We start from the raw sequence: 16,383 nt of genomic DNA, 5'->3' as shown, positions 1-16,383 counted from the left end.
CCAATCTCCCCATATTTGTTCATCTAATTCTCATTGACTGTTTATGAACAGAGGAACCTCAATTATCTGAATGAGATGGGTGGGCACTACTTCATTCGGATAATTGATTATTTGGTTAATTAATGCAATGGCTCCCCTCTGGGGCTCGGAGCTTCCTGAAGTTTCCTTTTTTCTTGCTCTGCCTGCCTTACTCCCTCTCTCTCTCACAGGGTTTGTTTCTGAGCAGATACACACTTGTGTGTAAGGGACCTGCAGCATTGCTGAAGCCTCTCATTGCCCCCCTATCAGTTCACTGGGATTGACACAGCGAGCACTTGCTATGTCCGTTTCCCTGTTCAGGAGACTAGGCAGCAGCATAGCGTGCACAAGCCCCCTCCCCCAACCTCGTCCACCCTTGTACACTGTCCAACCCCGCCCCGTCCGCCCCCACCCCCCCCCCCCCCCCAACGCCATCCAACACCGCCCCCACTCACCATCCGATCTGGCTGCCCGCCCCTGCCCCCATGAGGCCCCTTCCACTCTCACGCCCCTGCCGACACCCCCAAACTCATCCAACCCCGTCCCCCCTTTCTCTCCCATATACAGTGCCTCTGTGACCTCTCTTATATGTGTAAAAATGGCCTGGTATTATAGTATATGCTGTTCCCTTTAGGAAGGTATCACTAATGTAGAAATTTTTACATGGCAGTGACCTTCATGGCCACTACTAGGGCTGTCCGCACTCTGGCTTCGGGTCAGTGCGAAAGAGGTAACACACTCGATGGTGACCTCTTTATTAAAGTGGAGCCTCTTCTGATATTGGTCAGACTTGTAATTAAGCAGAAATAAGGCTCCCAAAAGGCCCGCGTTGCTAGAACCTTCTATGAAGAATCCTGTTTCTTCTCACCCCTCACAAAGTTCCTGTTCTATTTCTCTTCGTCTTCATGTTACGTTGCAGGTGAGGTAGTGCTGCACCCACACCTTTGCAAGGCACTGTTTTTGCCTTGCTGACTGTGTGAAACAAATATCTGCAAGTTTCTTAAGCAATTCAAAATAGTGCTTCCACAAACCCTAACTTACCAAAAGTAAACCTAAACACTTCACCTCTAACTTGTAAAGTGGTAATTTATATAGTCCTAGAAAACACCAACCTTGTTTCAGGAATGGCAAATACAGATGTTACCTACATGTGTATTGACCAAATTTGGTTGACTGGTATCATGATAAAATCCATTGGAAGTCTTGGGGCACACACAAGAAATCATACCTCTGTAAGCCATTCTAACTCAGCAATGCATCATTCACCACACAGCAAGTAAACAGTGGTCAGTGTGCATGTGGAAACCCATAGTAGGCCTCCACTACCATCCTTCATTTCATGCCCACTGGCCTAATAGGCAAACCCTGGCAGTAAAATGTGCAACTTTATGGCTGTCAATTATTGAAATCTGTGCAACACTAATTCAAAATGATAAACATTTGCAGTACTGTGGTTAAGCTGATATGCTCCACATCCTTCATTTAATATGATTGGTAGCTAGTAACATCTACGAATAAACTACAGAATATCAATGAAGAAAGTTAGTCATTAAGACTTTAGAGAAGTCACAATGTTGTACTTCATCTCCCTGAACCTTTTTCTCCAGTTTGAAAACACTTTGATCTTCATATTTCTTCCAATGTTCAACTCATTTTGTTTTTCGTTTGTGCAACTAACAAGAGTTAGCCATATTAAGAGAGTCGGTTTCCTTCCCTGGCTTTAGCCCTGCTTTTAGACTTGGCAAAACCTTGTCAAGATGTCAATCAATGACACTGTCAACATCAAAGGTCATGATATAATCATTTTCTGGTACTGTCAAACGTGACCTTTGCATGCTCACTGAAATATTTTGACTTGATATTTCCTCATAACATTGATTCTGGTTTCTCTATTTATATCTTACATTCAATTAGTACAATGTCAACTCAGTTTTGTTGTTTCTAAGACCATAAGGCATTGGGTTCAAGCCTTATCAAGACCTTGAAATAAAATTGAGGTTGTCATTTCAATATAGTAGTGAGAAAAAGTGTTAGATTTTTCATGATGCATTTATTGTTTAGGGCATTAAGACAGGAGCTTTTGTGCTCAATCAGAGAAGAAAAGGATGCCCTGTCCTAAATTAGTTCTTCAGCCAACAATATCAAAGCATAGATTCATATACCAATATTAATGAACTTTACTACACACAAACTGGCCTGCTCACAGACATAATTGTTTGTGATAATTGTGATCTGGTCATAAAATAAATGTCCTTTCTGTAATTGAGAAAGTAGAAGTGACAACACACACTCGAAGATAAAATCATGGAAAATGTTTGATGGAATTGAAGCCAACCCAAAATTGCCAAACCATTTAGACTTGCAGCTTCCAGCAAATATGCAACTCCAATAATGTAAATCTTTTTGGAGCACTTTGAGTGCTTCAATAAATGTAGGTTGGGTCAAAAAAAATGCACATAGCACAACCATTGCACTGTCACCAATATAACAACAAAATGAGTGATTCAATAGTCAAGGCTTCAAGTTTTGACCTTGCATGAAAACCTTAGAGTTCAATTTCCCATGAAAATTCTGTGTCTACACTAAAAAGGATCCACATTCTGCATTCAAAACTTCATTATCCCCCTGTTAATAATTCTTTAAAGGTCTAAGTGCTTAACACCATAGGTTTTTCAAAAGCAGATTAGCGACTGAGTGTTTTTTCTTCTGGGCAATACCGCACATTTTTGCTGTAAATCAGAAACAAATCAGGAAGGGTCACCTGACCTGAAACATTAACTCTGTTTTCTCTTCACAGATGCTGCCAGATCTGCTGAGCTTTTCCAGCAACTTCTGTTTTTGTTAGAAATAGTAATGTTTAAGATTGAATGTGTCCCTAATGTTTTGATCTTGTTGTCAGAGAACTTTGACTTACTTTACCACACACTCTGAAATATTGAGAAAATTGTGAAAACGTTTCTGCTTCTCTGTAGGACCCATCTTGCTGGGGGGATGTTCTGGAAAGGAGTAGGATGACAGGTGTGTGTCAAGCAGAAGACTGCAATGGAACTGTTGCAGTAAGTGCATTTCTCATTTCTATGCACCAAATATATGAGATGATCACCTACCCTAACAAAAATAATGTTTAGAATGATGAAAAACATTTTTTGAAAATAAGAAAAGCCAATTTCCTCTCTCTTCTGTATCCTGATTCCCAAAATAGTGTCAAATTACATTTATCTGCTGATTTCCATGTTTTGAAATATTTCAAGACAAATAACAGAGCCAATAACAAATAAAACTTGACATCAAGTCACAGAAGGAAATATAGGGTAGATGGCCAAAAGCTTGGTCAAAGAGGTGAGTTTCAAGAAATGATGAAGGAGGAGTCAGAAGTAGAGAGCTGGAGAATTTAAGGAAGGAATTCCAGAACTTAGGGCTGAAGGAGTTCGGCATGGCCGCCCTAGATAAAAGAATGAAATCAGGATGTACAAAAGTACATAACTGGATGGGTGCAGAGGTCTCAGAGGCATGTGGAGCTACAGAATTCGTAGAATCCCTACTGTGTGGAAACAGGCCCTTCAGCCCAACAGGTCCACAATGACCCTCCGAAGAGTATCCCACCCAGACCCATTTCCTCCCCCATTATCCCACATTTACCCCTGACTAATTCACCTAACCCACAGATCCCCGAACACGAGGGGGAATTTACCTAACCTGCACATCTTTGGATTGTGGGAGGTAACCGGAGCACCTGGAGGAAACCCACGCAGACACGGGGAGAATGTGCAAACTCCACACAGACAGGCACCCAAGGCTGGAAACGAACCGAGGTCCCTGGCGCTGTGAGGCAGCAGTACTAGCCTCTGAGCCACCATGCTACCCCATTGAATTGATTTCCCCAACTACAAGATTACAAAGATTGGAAAGGAATGGCCATGGAAGTGCTCAAAGAAAACACATGAATTTTAAAATTGAGGCCTTGCCAGACCAGCAGTCGGTGGGTCATGAAGCATAAATATGATAGATAACTTAAATTGCCAAAAATTGCATGCTACACTTTCCTTACCCCAATTTTCTGTTTCAGAGGGAAAAAGGCTACTAGCTAATCCAGACCACAGGAAATGCATATCGTCTGTGTTCACAGATAACCTATGGGTTTTCCCTCTGAATTAACTGGCTGCTGTCAAAGCTGCCATCCCAGTCCAAGGATGGTATCACATTCCCATGATCTGCTGGCCTAAGAGAAAGCTAGGAGCTCAGCAATGAAACCAGGAACTTTGACTGCTACTTAATTGGGCAGGGGCTGTGCTGTATGGAGAAGGCAGGAAGTTTTAAAAATTCCAGCTGGAGGGGAAGCAACTTTAGGAGTGGAGGAGAGTTGGGTTTTGGGTGGGTGTGGGTACGACGGTGCCATGCCTAACCCTCTTTGCTTTGAATTACTTTCCCCTCTAGTTTTTTGTGGGAGGTCATGGCATTTATCTGGTGGCCTCTTCACATTTTGAGTGTCAGTTTTACTGCCGGCACAATCAAGTGACCCCTAAATGGGTTCTTGTCCATGGAAATGCATTTCCCATCTCCTTGGGACAATCCAATACCGCTCCTGCTATCAATAAAATTCACTGATGGCTGGACATAGTTGGGGAAGTCAATTCAATATGGCTCCCATAATTTCACCAGTGCCTTACCTCCTTTCCTCCTTTAAAGGTTGTAAAGGTTTATCCCTGGAATCCAGAAAACTTGCATGAATTTGCTTTTACATGCAATTGAATGGCAGAGGGTTACAGACAGCATGGATAGAATCTTACAGAGGTCTAAATGACCTGGATTGTGGTGTGTCTTTTAGCATAATCTCACAAGAATTCAGCAAAGACTATTTCAAGGTTGGGGGTATCTCATGCCATCTTCCCTACATTGGGAAGACCGAGCATAAACTTAGGAAACACCTCATTGAGCATGGCAGCCGCGTCCACAGAGGCCGACAGGACCTCCCAGTCACCACCCATTTCAATTCCCCCAACCATTCCCTTTCTGTATTGACCATCTTTGGCCTCCTCCATTGCCAAAACAAACTACAGCTCCTTTTGGAGGAACAACACCTTATCTTCCACTTGGGTACCCTACAGCCCGTCAGGCTCAACATTAAGTTCTCCAACTTCAAATAATTCCCTCCCCATCCCCCGACTCCCTTCCAAGTCCCTCCCCTCCCTTCCACTGCTCCCTGCCACCAATCGGATTCATTCCTCCCATTGACCAACTAGGTCGTACCCTGTCTTCACTTAGCCCCATTTCACCACCCTGCCCCCAAAACCTCCTTTATCTGCAGCTCCCCCCATACACACCCCCACTCCTGAGGAAGGGTTACGCCCAAAACGTCGACTTCTGCAACTCCTGATGCTGCCTGGCTTGCTGTGTTCTTCCAGCCTCCTGCCTGTCTACTTTGGATTCCAGCATTTGCAGTTTTTTTTGTCTATGACAATTGGCATGGCAAGTTTCTTACTAGAAAGCAGCAAGTTGCCAATTAAGGGGGCTTTATCTTTTTATTTGTAGGACATAGGCATCGCTGGCTGGCCAGCATTTATTGCTCATACCTAGTTGCACTTCAGAAAATGATGGTGAGCTGCCTTCCTACATCATTGCAGCCCACATATTGTAGATTAATCCACAATGCTCTTAAGAAGGGAATTCCAGTATTTTGACCCAGCGACAGTGAAGGAACGGCGATATATTTCCAAGTCAAGATGGCGAATGGCATGGAGGGAAACTTGCAGGTTCTGGTGATCCATATATCTGCTGCCATTGTCCTTCAAAATGAAAAGTGTTTGTGTACTGGGAAGGTGCTGTCAAACGATCTTATAGCTAGTACACTACTATTAATGAGCACTGGTGGCGGTGGGATTGAATGCTGTGTATGTGGTGCCAATCACGCAGGCTGCTCTGTCCTGGATGGTGACAAGCTTCGTGAGTATTAATGGAGCTGCACCATCCAGGCAAGTGGAGATTATTTCATCATACTCTTGACTGGTGTATTGTAGATGGTGGACAGGCTTTGCAGAGGTGAGTTACTTGCTGTAATATTCTTCGCCTGTGACCTGCTGTTGTAGCCTGCTGTTATATGGCAGGTCCAGTTAAGTTTCTGATTAATGGCAACCCCCAGGATGTTGATAGTGAGAATTCCAGTAATGATAACCCATTGCATGTCAAGTTGCAGTGGTTAAATTGTTTCTTATTGGAGATTGGAGATTTGTTTGTTAAATGCCTTGTTAATGGTAAAGCTCACCTCATAAATGCAAAGCCCCCTATCTTATCAAACACACCAAACAAATTAGTCATGAAGAAATCTCAAAGCAAAAATCAAAGCAGATACCTGATGACTTCAGCTCACAACTTGCTCCAAAGGACCTCAGTGTTGGACACTGGGCACCAACATCCCAGGATATGTTCCATGTGCGCCAACCACAGGCACCCCATGTCCATGGACATTGGCATCTGATACGTGTCAGCCTCAATGAATCTACGTGGCACATCTGTGATACACTTACAACATTCTCCTACACTACAATGGTACATCATTGTGATTCTGCAGCAAGGACACTGTGAAGTCAGTGAGATGAATCCAGCTCTTGGAGTGGACCAGGCTGCATCTCCGGGCTCTTCTTTTGCTTTCACAGCTCTCAGTCACTCTAAACTGACCTGGATGCATACAGCATTCCTACCTTACATTACCTTACCTTCTCTTTGTGTGTTTTGCCTCCTTAGCCAGTGCTACCAGGATCATATTTCTTATGTATTGTGGTATCATTGAGCACAGTCCCCTATCTCAACTATTTTTGCCTTGTTGGGGCCATTTTTTTTTTAGAATGAAATAGTTAGATCCTTTAGAAGGTGAAAGTGAGTGGCACATCTGTTACTTTCCATCCATGTGGGGATGTGTGCCAAGCAAGTAAGTAGGTAGTGCAGATGGCATGCAGGGTTAGTGATGTTGAGAGTGAGGGTGAGCAACAGTGACCGAGAAAAGGAGTTGCAAGCAATAATCAGTGTGTTAGGACATAAGTCTTAGTGGGAGGTGGGTACAGTAGCAGACAGAGAGCGAGTGTCAAGTATCAAAGAAAATATGGTGGCACATACACTGGCAGAGTGTGGAAGAATATTTACCTTCTTCCTGCAGTGGTGGCCATTCCTCCAGATGGCTGAGACTACTCTGACCCAGGTCCTTAGACCAGGCTGGTACAGAGTAGTAACATCGCCTCACTGCTGGTTCTGCTGAAAAAGGAAGGCCTACCTCCACACCATCCAGCCCAGCAGAACTTCCCAGCCTGTACCTGCACAATGAGATATCAATTACCCATATCTGCTTTGTTCAGGTTTTTGTAGGCTCGTAGAGAAACATCAACAGTTGGGTTCAATTCCCGCACCAGCTGAGGTTACTGTGAAGAACTCTCCTTTTCAACCTCTTCCATTGTCTGAGGTGTGGTGACCCTCAGGTTAAACCATCACCTGTCATCTCTCTCTAACGAGAGAGCAGCCCCAAGGTCTGTAAGACTATGGTGACTTGACTGCACCACCAGAGGTGCCATCTTTCAGATGAAATATTAAACCAAGAGCTGCTGGTCAGACTGATCTAGCAGGATAGAAGTCATGCATCTATCAAAGAATTATACTCCATTATGTGCAATGCACTCTTCTACAGAGTAAAGTCACACATATTTATTATTAAATACAACATTTTGTGGACCAGATATTCTGAAACCATGTGTTTTTAAGGTCTGTTCTCCCATGTTATGAGAATTCTACAAGCACTGCAGTATAAGTGCTTTTCTGGATAAAAAAGTTATACAATTAAACTTACATTTTATTTTTTTAACCAACCTGTTCAGACATGTTATGATACATCTCTGTAGCAGGTAGAATTTGAACTGGGGCCTTCTAGTTGAGAGGTAGGGACAGTACCACTGTGGCACAAGATTCTTCTTACATTTTTGTTCTTATTTTTGTTTTACTCCTTTAAGATAAAACTTATTAACCGTGCTGGTCACCAACGCAGGCTTTATAGAAATACCTCCCATTCCTATCATTTTAATAAGGCATTAAGGCAATCGCCGAAGATATTCAACTGTTGGATAAAGGCCATTATGACTCATTGTTCACACAATGGACCCCTGGCTAAGACAACTTACAGACATCAGCCAATCAAGGATTCTTTGGAACATTTGGACAAGGCTGTTTTTGGAATCTCTCTCGCAGTTTGAGTAGCAAGGCCACATGACAAACCAACCTTATGAGTGTTTTTAGTGCCCATTTTCTCATTCAAGCTGAGGACAAGGAGCTTAAAGAGAAAACCAGCTGGTGAAATTTGAGCCCTGCTTGCTGTCGGTGATGATCCATGGATGCCTTGCAGCATCCAGAGGTTTCCTAAAAGAATCTAGTCCAACATTACTGTCTCCAGATGCACCACCAACCCAGTCATCAACAAACCATCAACCATTAATTCAAACCATCAACGAGACAGAGTGATGGTGGAGGGTTTTTTTTGGATGGAAGGCCTGTGACCAATGGTGTTCCACAGGCATCAGTGCTGAATCCACTTTTGTTTGTCATTTCTATATAAATGATTTAGATGAGAATATAAAAGGCATGGATGTCAGTTTTGCAGATGACACCAAGATTGGTGGCATAATGAACCATGAAGAAGGTTATCTAAGCTTACAAAGAGATCTTGATCAATTGGGTCAATGGGCTGAAACATGGCAGATGGAGTTTAAGTTGGATAAATGCAAGGTATTCAATTTTGGTAAAACAAACAAGGGGAGGACTTACATAATTAAAAGTAGTTCGGTAGTGTTGTAGAAAAGAGAGACCTAGGGATTCAGATGCATGATTCCTTGAAGTTTGCATCATGTATAGATAGGATGGTTAAGAAGGCGTTTAGCACGCTTGCCTTCATTGCTCAGACCTTTGAGTATAGGAGTTGGGATGTTATGTAGAGGTCTACAGGATTCAAGATTCAAGAGGCCTCTTCTGGAGTTCTGAGTCAAGTTCTGTTTGCCCTGCTGTAGGAAGGGGATATTATTAAACTGGAGAGGGTTCACCTCAGATTTACCCAGAATGTTGCTGGGGATGGAGGGTTTGAGTTATAAGGAGAGGCTGGAGTGGCTGGGACCATTCCTGAAGAAGGACTTATGCCCGAAACGTCGATTCTCCTGTTCCTTGGATGCTGCCTGACCTGCTGCGCTTTTCCAGCAACACATTTTCAGCTCTGATCTCCAGCATCTACAGTCCTCACTTTCTTCTCGAAGGTTGAGGGGTGACCTTATAGAGGTTTATAAAATCATGAGGAGTATAGATTAGATGAATGGCAGGTGTCTTTTCCCAAAGTGGGGCATTTCAAGATTTTTTTAAGGTGAGAGGGGCAATTTGTTTACACAGAGAGTGGCTATGCCGGGAAAGAACTTCCAGAGGATGGATGCAGCCACAGTTACAGTGTTTAAAAGACATTTATATAAGTATACCATTAAGAAATGTTTGGAGGGATATGAGTCAAGCGCAGGCAGGTGGGACTAGTTTAATTTGGGATTATGGTTGGCATGGATTGGCTGGACCAAATGGTCTGTTTCTGTGCTGTATGACTCTATGATTGTTGAATTCATGCTGAAGTCAGACAAGTCACCAAACTGTGGGCTGTATTCTCTTGAATTTGGTCAATCTCCCTTTCCATGTAATCTACATTTATGTGGTATGTGAACTTTGTGTGTGCAAAAGTCAGTGTGCTTTTTGTTATTTTTTGCAAGTCTGTTAAAGTATGATAAAGCCACCCTATTTCTATGTTAAATTCAATAAAATCTGTCTTATTGAAGCTTCTGTGATCACAGTGCATAATCATTTAAGTCGTCACTAAATAGTAAATTATATCCTTTTCAAATAATATACCCTATTGAGGTAAAATAAAGAGAGAGTTCACACCTCCTCTCCTGATCAGAACAAACTGCTTCAAGGTAGAATGATAGGTAGGCAGATTGTGTACAGCCTGCATTCTATATATTCTCTGGTTATGTTTGATAGACTCCTGGAAGGTCACCTGGTAGAAGGAGTCAAATTTATTGTGCAATAATGCTATGTGTCAAATAAATAAAATTCTACGTTTTCTACATTGATATGAATAAAGGAACAATATTTGAATATGCCAATGTAAATTGCCTTTCTCTTCTTATCGAGTGATACAGTTGACACATCCCAAGCAATTTAGCACAGTATTATAATTGATGTAAAATCATGAACTCAAAGAGATGTTTCAAAAACTGTAACTGCTATTTGGAAAATGTAAAAACATGACAAAAAACTATGAAGAGTTGCCTGAGCTTGAACCAACTGCAAATGTTTCAGTTATTGATGAGATAATCTTTGCTTTGCTTCTTTTGAATTAAATCTTTATGATTTAAAATGTCAGCACTGATGTATTTACTACGGTCAAGCAGTGCTATAGTTTGACAACAATGATGAAGAAGCTGCAAAGGCTGCATTCATACCTGATGCCAGAAGCTAGCCATGTCACTTTTATTCCCTGTTATTGCAGCATTTTCAGTAAACAGAGGCAGTAAGAGGGGATGTTTGGTTCAAACCATTCATAATTTGTATTTTTTACATTAGGCTACTCCCCAGACACCTCTAAAGCAAAAACAAAATTCCCTTGATTTTAATTTCTATTAAAAGATCATTACTCAGAGAGTGCCTGTGTCATATATGATTTCTTATTACAGCTGTTTTGTAATTTTTTTAACTTTGAACAGATATGAGTGATGTGCCTTTAACCCAATTAATTTATACAGGGGGACCGCACATATTATCCAAAGCTGTTGATTTTGGTTACTCTGTTCTCATGTAGTATGATAGTTCAGCGTGTAGTGTAAAAGGGAATTTTGAAGTGACTGAATGTGTTATTAGCAAATATTCCTCAAAACCACATAGACTGTGCACTCTAAATTAGAGTGCCTACACAAAGAATTAAAACTACCACCCATTTAAAAATGTACCCCTAATAATGAGAATTTTAATTGGTTCTTATGTTTGACGTCCAATTCTCTTGGTGGTGTTATTTCTCTCTGAGCAGAGGCAATGATAAATTCAGTCTACATTGTATATTGTGAAGTAACAAGGTTCTCTTGGTACTGTTGGAAAGTAAGAATGAGTGTAATTAGTTAGTCTCAACTTTCCATGGCATATGTAACAGATTCAAAACAGTAACTGTGTAATTTTCAAAAGTTGTCAATGTTTTGAAGTAAACATTATCTTCACTTCACCAGAAGCAGTAACTCTTGGAATATGGCCACCTTCGTGACATCAGATCTACCGTATTCAACCTTGTGGCTCACTTGGGTGCATGGGACAGCATAAGATGGATATTTGCATGTTATAAACTTTTAATTGGTCAAGGAAGAGCAGTAATAGTCATTTGGTAAAAAAAAATTGTCAAAGCTTTTGATCTTATGCTTATCAGGACTATTCACAAGAATAACAAGTAAGGGGAAACCAACATTTATACGACTTGGTTTGCAAGTGGGCTTTGATTGGTGTCGGGAGAGATTGCAGCAATCAATGATGATTGACTGTTACTTGCCAAACTTTATTTAAATATAAAACCAACAAGGTCGACTCTGATTGGTTAGAGCATTGCTTTGAGAAATAATCCTGTGAATGGTTGTCATCTATTTTGTTGAGTTTAAATATGCACATTATTTCTATGTGCAAAAGATAGGACCCTGTGTATTAATATATGAACTCCCAGTACACACATATGTATTACACTGCATACATGACTGATAATCCTAAATTTCGTCAGTGTAATTCTTCACATAATTCAGACTATCTGATGTGATGGCAGGTATGAAGGCATCAGTTATTTCAGTAGGCTTGATGGCTGGTTTGCAATACAAAATGAAGCCAGCAGCATGGGTTCAATTCTTGCTCTGTCTGAGGGTTCCAGCTTCTCATCCTCATCCTTTATGTGAGACATGGTGACCCTCAGATTAAACTCACCCTCAGTTGTCTCTTTCTAATGAGAGAGCAGCCCAAGAACTGGTTAGTCTATGCAAATTAACCTTTACCTATCTTTATACAAAGGAAACTGTTCTTTGTAGAAAAAAAAGAAATGTGCATGCATTATACCTCTTTCAATTCAACAAAATATGTAATATCCATCTGCCAGTTAATTCTCAGAGCAACTCTAACCAATCAGAGTTAATTTACATGCTTTAAAATCTAAACAAAACCTGGTAGTTAATAGTCAATCATCACTAACTGCTGCATTCTCCAATGCAGCACTTCTATTAACTTGCTAACAAATCAGCATTCTTTTCTCATATGGTTTAAAGGGGTGGTTTTCCCCTTTGCTAGTATTCTTCTGAATTATCCTAATGACTGTAAGAAGAAAATCTTCAACAGTCATTTTTCAGCAATACTCAAGTTCAATAATCCCCATCAGGTCAAATAGTCGATCAGTTATTAGGACCTATGTTGTATTTGGAACTTCTAACCTCAGACCTCACCATTCTTGGTCTGGGATTGTGCTCTGCCATCTAAGCCATCAGATATTGAATCTCAGTTGATTCACTGTGGAGAAGCAAACACAGGATAAATATTTAATTACTTTAATCAAATTATTTTAAACCATGTATAAGCTAGTAATATTAGGGAAAATAATCTGTTTTGGGTGTTAAATTTGACCCATCAAGAGGTTCAGTAATTGCCTATCAGATTTGGTGTGGCAGGAACACAAAATGTGGATCATTAAATATAATTCTTTCCCTTGTAGCATAAGATCTGCATACAGCACAAGAGCATGAAGATAATGATTATTCTTTTCCCAGTGTACAGTGCCGGTACACGGTTTATCCATATTTGTAGGTCATATCTATCTGTAGATATTTGTTAACTCTGTTAAATTTCAGTGTATCCATTTCAGAATTCCAATTTCTTAGAGACTCTTGGCAACTATTCTCAGCAGGAAATATTAGGAATATAAAGTAACACAGAACCAAATTCTTTGAATTATTGAGGAAGATTTTTGTTTTGATGTGTTAATTCCACTGAAAGGTGCAGAAGATCAATTACATAAATGAGTGCATTTTAAATCTTTTTAGCTACTTCCACATAGTATACCCAGAACAGGCATCAATCTGAATCAGAAGACAGACAAAGTTACTTAGAATAAGATGGTCAGTTTTTTTGCAAGGGGAAAACAGCCTATATCTTACCACTTGTCACACATAGGACACTTGTTGTTGCCCACTTTTATTGTTTCTACAGCCAGAAAATTTTCCATTTTCAACATGCTTCAGCTGATTCACTGGTAAAACAGCCATTCCCCTAGTATATCTAGACTCATCAATTCCAACATTTTCTTGTTCACCCTCCTGCTGAGCATCCTCTATAAATTTAAACTCATCCAACCTCTGTTGCTAACATCATGGCATGGGTCTCAGTGGTTAGCATTGCTGCCTCACAGTGCCAGGGACCCGGGTTCGAGCCTTGGGTAACTATCTGTGTGGAGTTTGCATGTTGTCCCTGTCTCTGTATGGGTTTCTTCTGTGTGCTCTGATTTCCTCGCACAGTCCAAAGATGTGCAGGCTAGCTGGATTAACCATGGGAAATTCAGGATTGTAGGGTTAAGATTGAGGGAACATGGGGATCTAGGTGGGATGCTCTTTGGAGGTCAGTGTGGACTTGATGCATTGAATGGCCTACTTCCATACTAGGGATTCCACGATCATAAAATACACCAAATTGTTTTTCACCTATCACTTCTTTGAACACTGGCCCAACCAATGGTCGAGCAATAGAAATTAGACACGCAAGAGGTAAAAATTGGAGCAGTCAATTTTAGAGGGTTGTGAAAGTTTACAGAGATGAGAAAAGATTAGGCCATGGATAGGTTTGAACACAAAGGTAAGAATAAGAAATAAATGTGTTCCCCGACCAGAAACCAATTTATTTTAGAAAGCATGGCAGTGACTGAATGGTACTTGTATGAGTAGAGTAGACAGTTAAGTTTTGGATAAACTCAAATTTAGAGAGGGTGTAAGGTAGAAAGTGGATGCAGACTCTGTCATTCTCCTCTCTATCATTTGTCTAGTGACAAATCAAAGGGCAAATTGTCCAACAGCTCAAGTGCTGTCTTGTTAACTCTGTTAAGACAAAATTTCAACAATTCTGGTGGTGGATCCTTTACATCAAAATCTAAATAAATTAAATTAAATTTGTGAATTCTCAAATGATTACATTTCAGAATTACAGAATGGTTACACCACAGAAGCCTGTTTGGCCTGTTGTGTCTGTGATAGCTCTTCAAAGGTCAGCTCACCTGGTCTATTCCCCAGCCTTCTTTCTAATTTCCTGCACATTTAAACTTTTAAGATAATAATTCAATTTCCTCTGAACGTCTCAATTAAACAGAACCATAGGAGTAGCCATGAGCCATTCAATCCTTTGAGCCTACTCTGTTATTATATATCACCGCTGATCATCTGTGCCAATGCCATTTTTTTTGTGTTATTCCCATATCACTTGATGTCATTAGTACCTAAACCTGCCTTCATCCACTACAGACTCAGGCAATGCTTTCCAGATCCAAATCGCTTGTTGTGGGAAAAAGTTCATCATATTTCACTACTTCATTTGCAAATTGCTTTCATGCTCTGCCCTTTTCCCTTGATTCTTATACCAATAAAAACATATTTCCCCGACCCATTCTTCAGACTTCTCATGGTTTTGAAGAAAACCATTAATTGTTCTTCCAACTTTTGCTTCTTTAAAGGAATCAGAACCAACTTTTTCAATCCATCTACACAACTGAAGTCCTCATCACTGGGACTGTTACCTATGAAGCTTTACAATACTCTTATCCTTCACATGGTTGCAAAGGTGTGATACCCAGAACTGGATGCTATAATCTAATTGAAGTCAGTAAGGCTAACATAACTTTTTTGTTTTAAGTTTGTTTCATCTTTATGACCTGTACTGTTGAAATCCATCTTTGTTTTCAGATACACAATGTTTTGCTGATCATCATGTCAGGACTGGATTAGCTGACAGAGAGACAAAGTGGAAAAGGCAGAGTGAGAGAGAGTGTTTATTAGTGGAATCCTCCTGGTTCACTTCAAGCTTTTAAATTTTTCCTTAATCTATTCATTTGTGGGATGTGGACATTGCTGGCTGGCCAGCATTTATTGCCTATCCCTAGTTGCTCTTGAGAAGATGGTGAAAAGCTGCCTTCTTGAACTACTGCAGTCCACCTGCTGTGGGTTGATTTACAATGCCATTACAGTAAGAATTCCAAGATTTTGACCTCGCGACAGTGAAGGAACGGCGATATATTTCCAAGTCAGGATGGTGAGTGATTGGAGGGGAACTTGAAGGTGATAGTGATCTCATATATCTGCTGCCCTTGTCCTTCTAGATGGAAATGGTTGTGGGTTTTGGACGGTGCTGTCTAAAGATTTTTGAATTTTTCGAGAGTATCTTGTTAATAGTACATAGTGCTGCTACTAAGCATCAGCAGTGGAGGGAATGGATACTTGTGGATATGATTCCAATCAAGTGAGCTGTATGATGTATGTTGTCAGGTTTGTTGAGTGTTATTAGCGCTACACTCATCCAGGCTAGTTGAGAGTGTTCCATCACACTCCTGACTTGTGCCTTGTAGATGGTGGACATCAGGAGGCGAGTTATTCACTGCCATATTCCTAGACTCTTACTGCTCTTGTAGCCATTATGTTTACGTAGTGAGTCCAATTTCTGATCAATGATAGCCCTCAGGATGTTGATAGTGCGGGATTCAGTGATAGTAACACCATTGAATGTCAAGGGGTGGTTGTTTAGATTGTTTCTTACTGGTGATGGTCATTGCCTGACATTTGTGTGACGCAAATGTTACTTACCATGTGTCACCCCAAGCCTGGATATTTTCTAGATCTTGTTGCATTTGAACATGGACTGCTTCAGTATCTGAGGAGACACGAACGGTGCTGAACATAGCACAATCATCGGCGAACATCACCACTTCTGACTGTATAATGGAAAAAGGCTCATTGATGAAGCAGCTGAAGATGGTTGAGCGTAGGACATTACCCTGAGGAACTCCTACAGAGGTGTCCTAGAGCTGAGATAATTGACCTCCAATAACCATGACCATTCTTCTATGTGTCAGGTATGACTCCAACCACCGGACAGTGTGCTCCCGATACCTGTTGATTCCAGTTTTGTTAGGGCTCCTTGATGCCACACTCTGTCAAATGCAGCCTTGACGTCAAGGGCTGTCACTCTCTCATTACCTCGGAATTCAGCTCCTTTGTCTATGTTTGAACCAAGGCTGTCACGAGGTCAGGAGAAATACCA

General features: G+C 40.9%; 1 protein-coding gene across 4 annotated transcripts in view; it reads left to right on the top strand.

Moving 5' to 3' along the window:
* The window catches only part of prkn (parkin RBR E3 ubiquitin protein ligase), a 1,117,394-nt gene that overhangs the window by 577,986 nt on the left and 523,025 nt on the right, over positions 1 to 16,383 (top strand). For 3 of the 4 annotated variants that reach the window (XM_072581208.1, XM_072581207.1, XM_072581205.1), the window contains exon 5: positions 2,991 to 3,074. The exons of the other annotated variant lie outside the window; for it this stretch is intronic. In XM_072581208.1, the coding sequence (XP_072437309.1) occupies positions 2,991 to 3,074 (84 nt within the window). The remainder of the gene's footprint in view (positions 1 to 2,990; positions 3,075 to 16,383) is intronic. 4 annotated transcript variants of the gene reach the window in all.

The sequence above is a fragment of the Chiloscyllium punctatum genome, chromosome 11, assembly GCF_047496795.1.
Source record: "Chiloscyllium punctatum isolate Juve2018m chromosome 11, sChiPun1.3, whole genome shotgun sequence".
Classification (NCBI taxonomy): domain Eukaryota; kingdom Metazoa; phylum Chordata; class Chondrichthyes; order Orectolobiformes; family Hemiscylliidae; genus Chiloscyllium; species Chiloscyllium punctatum.
This window is presented reverse-complemented; position numbering and strand designations above follow the sequence as displayed.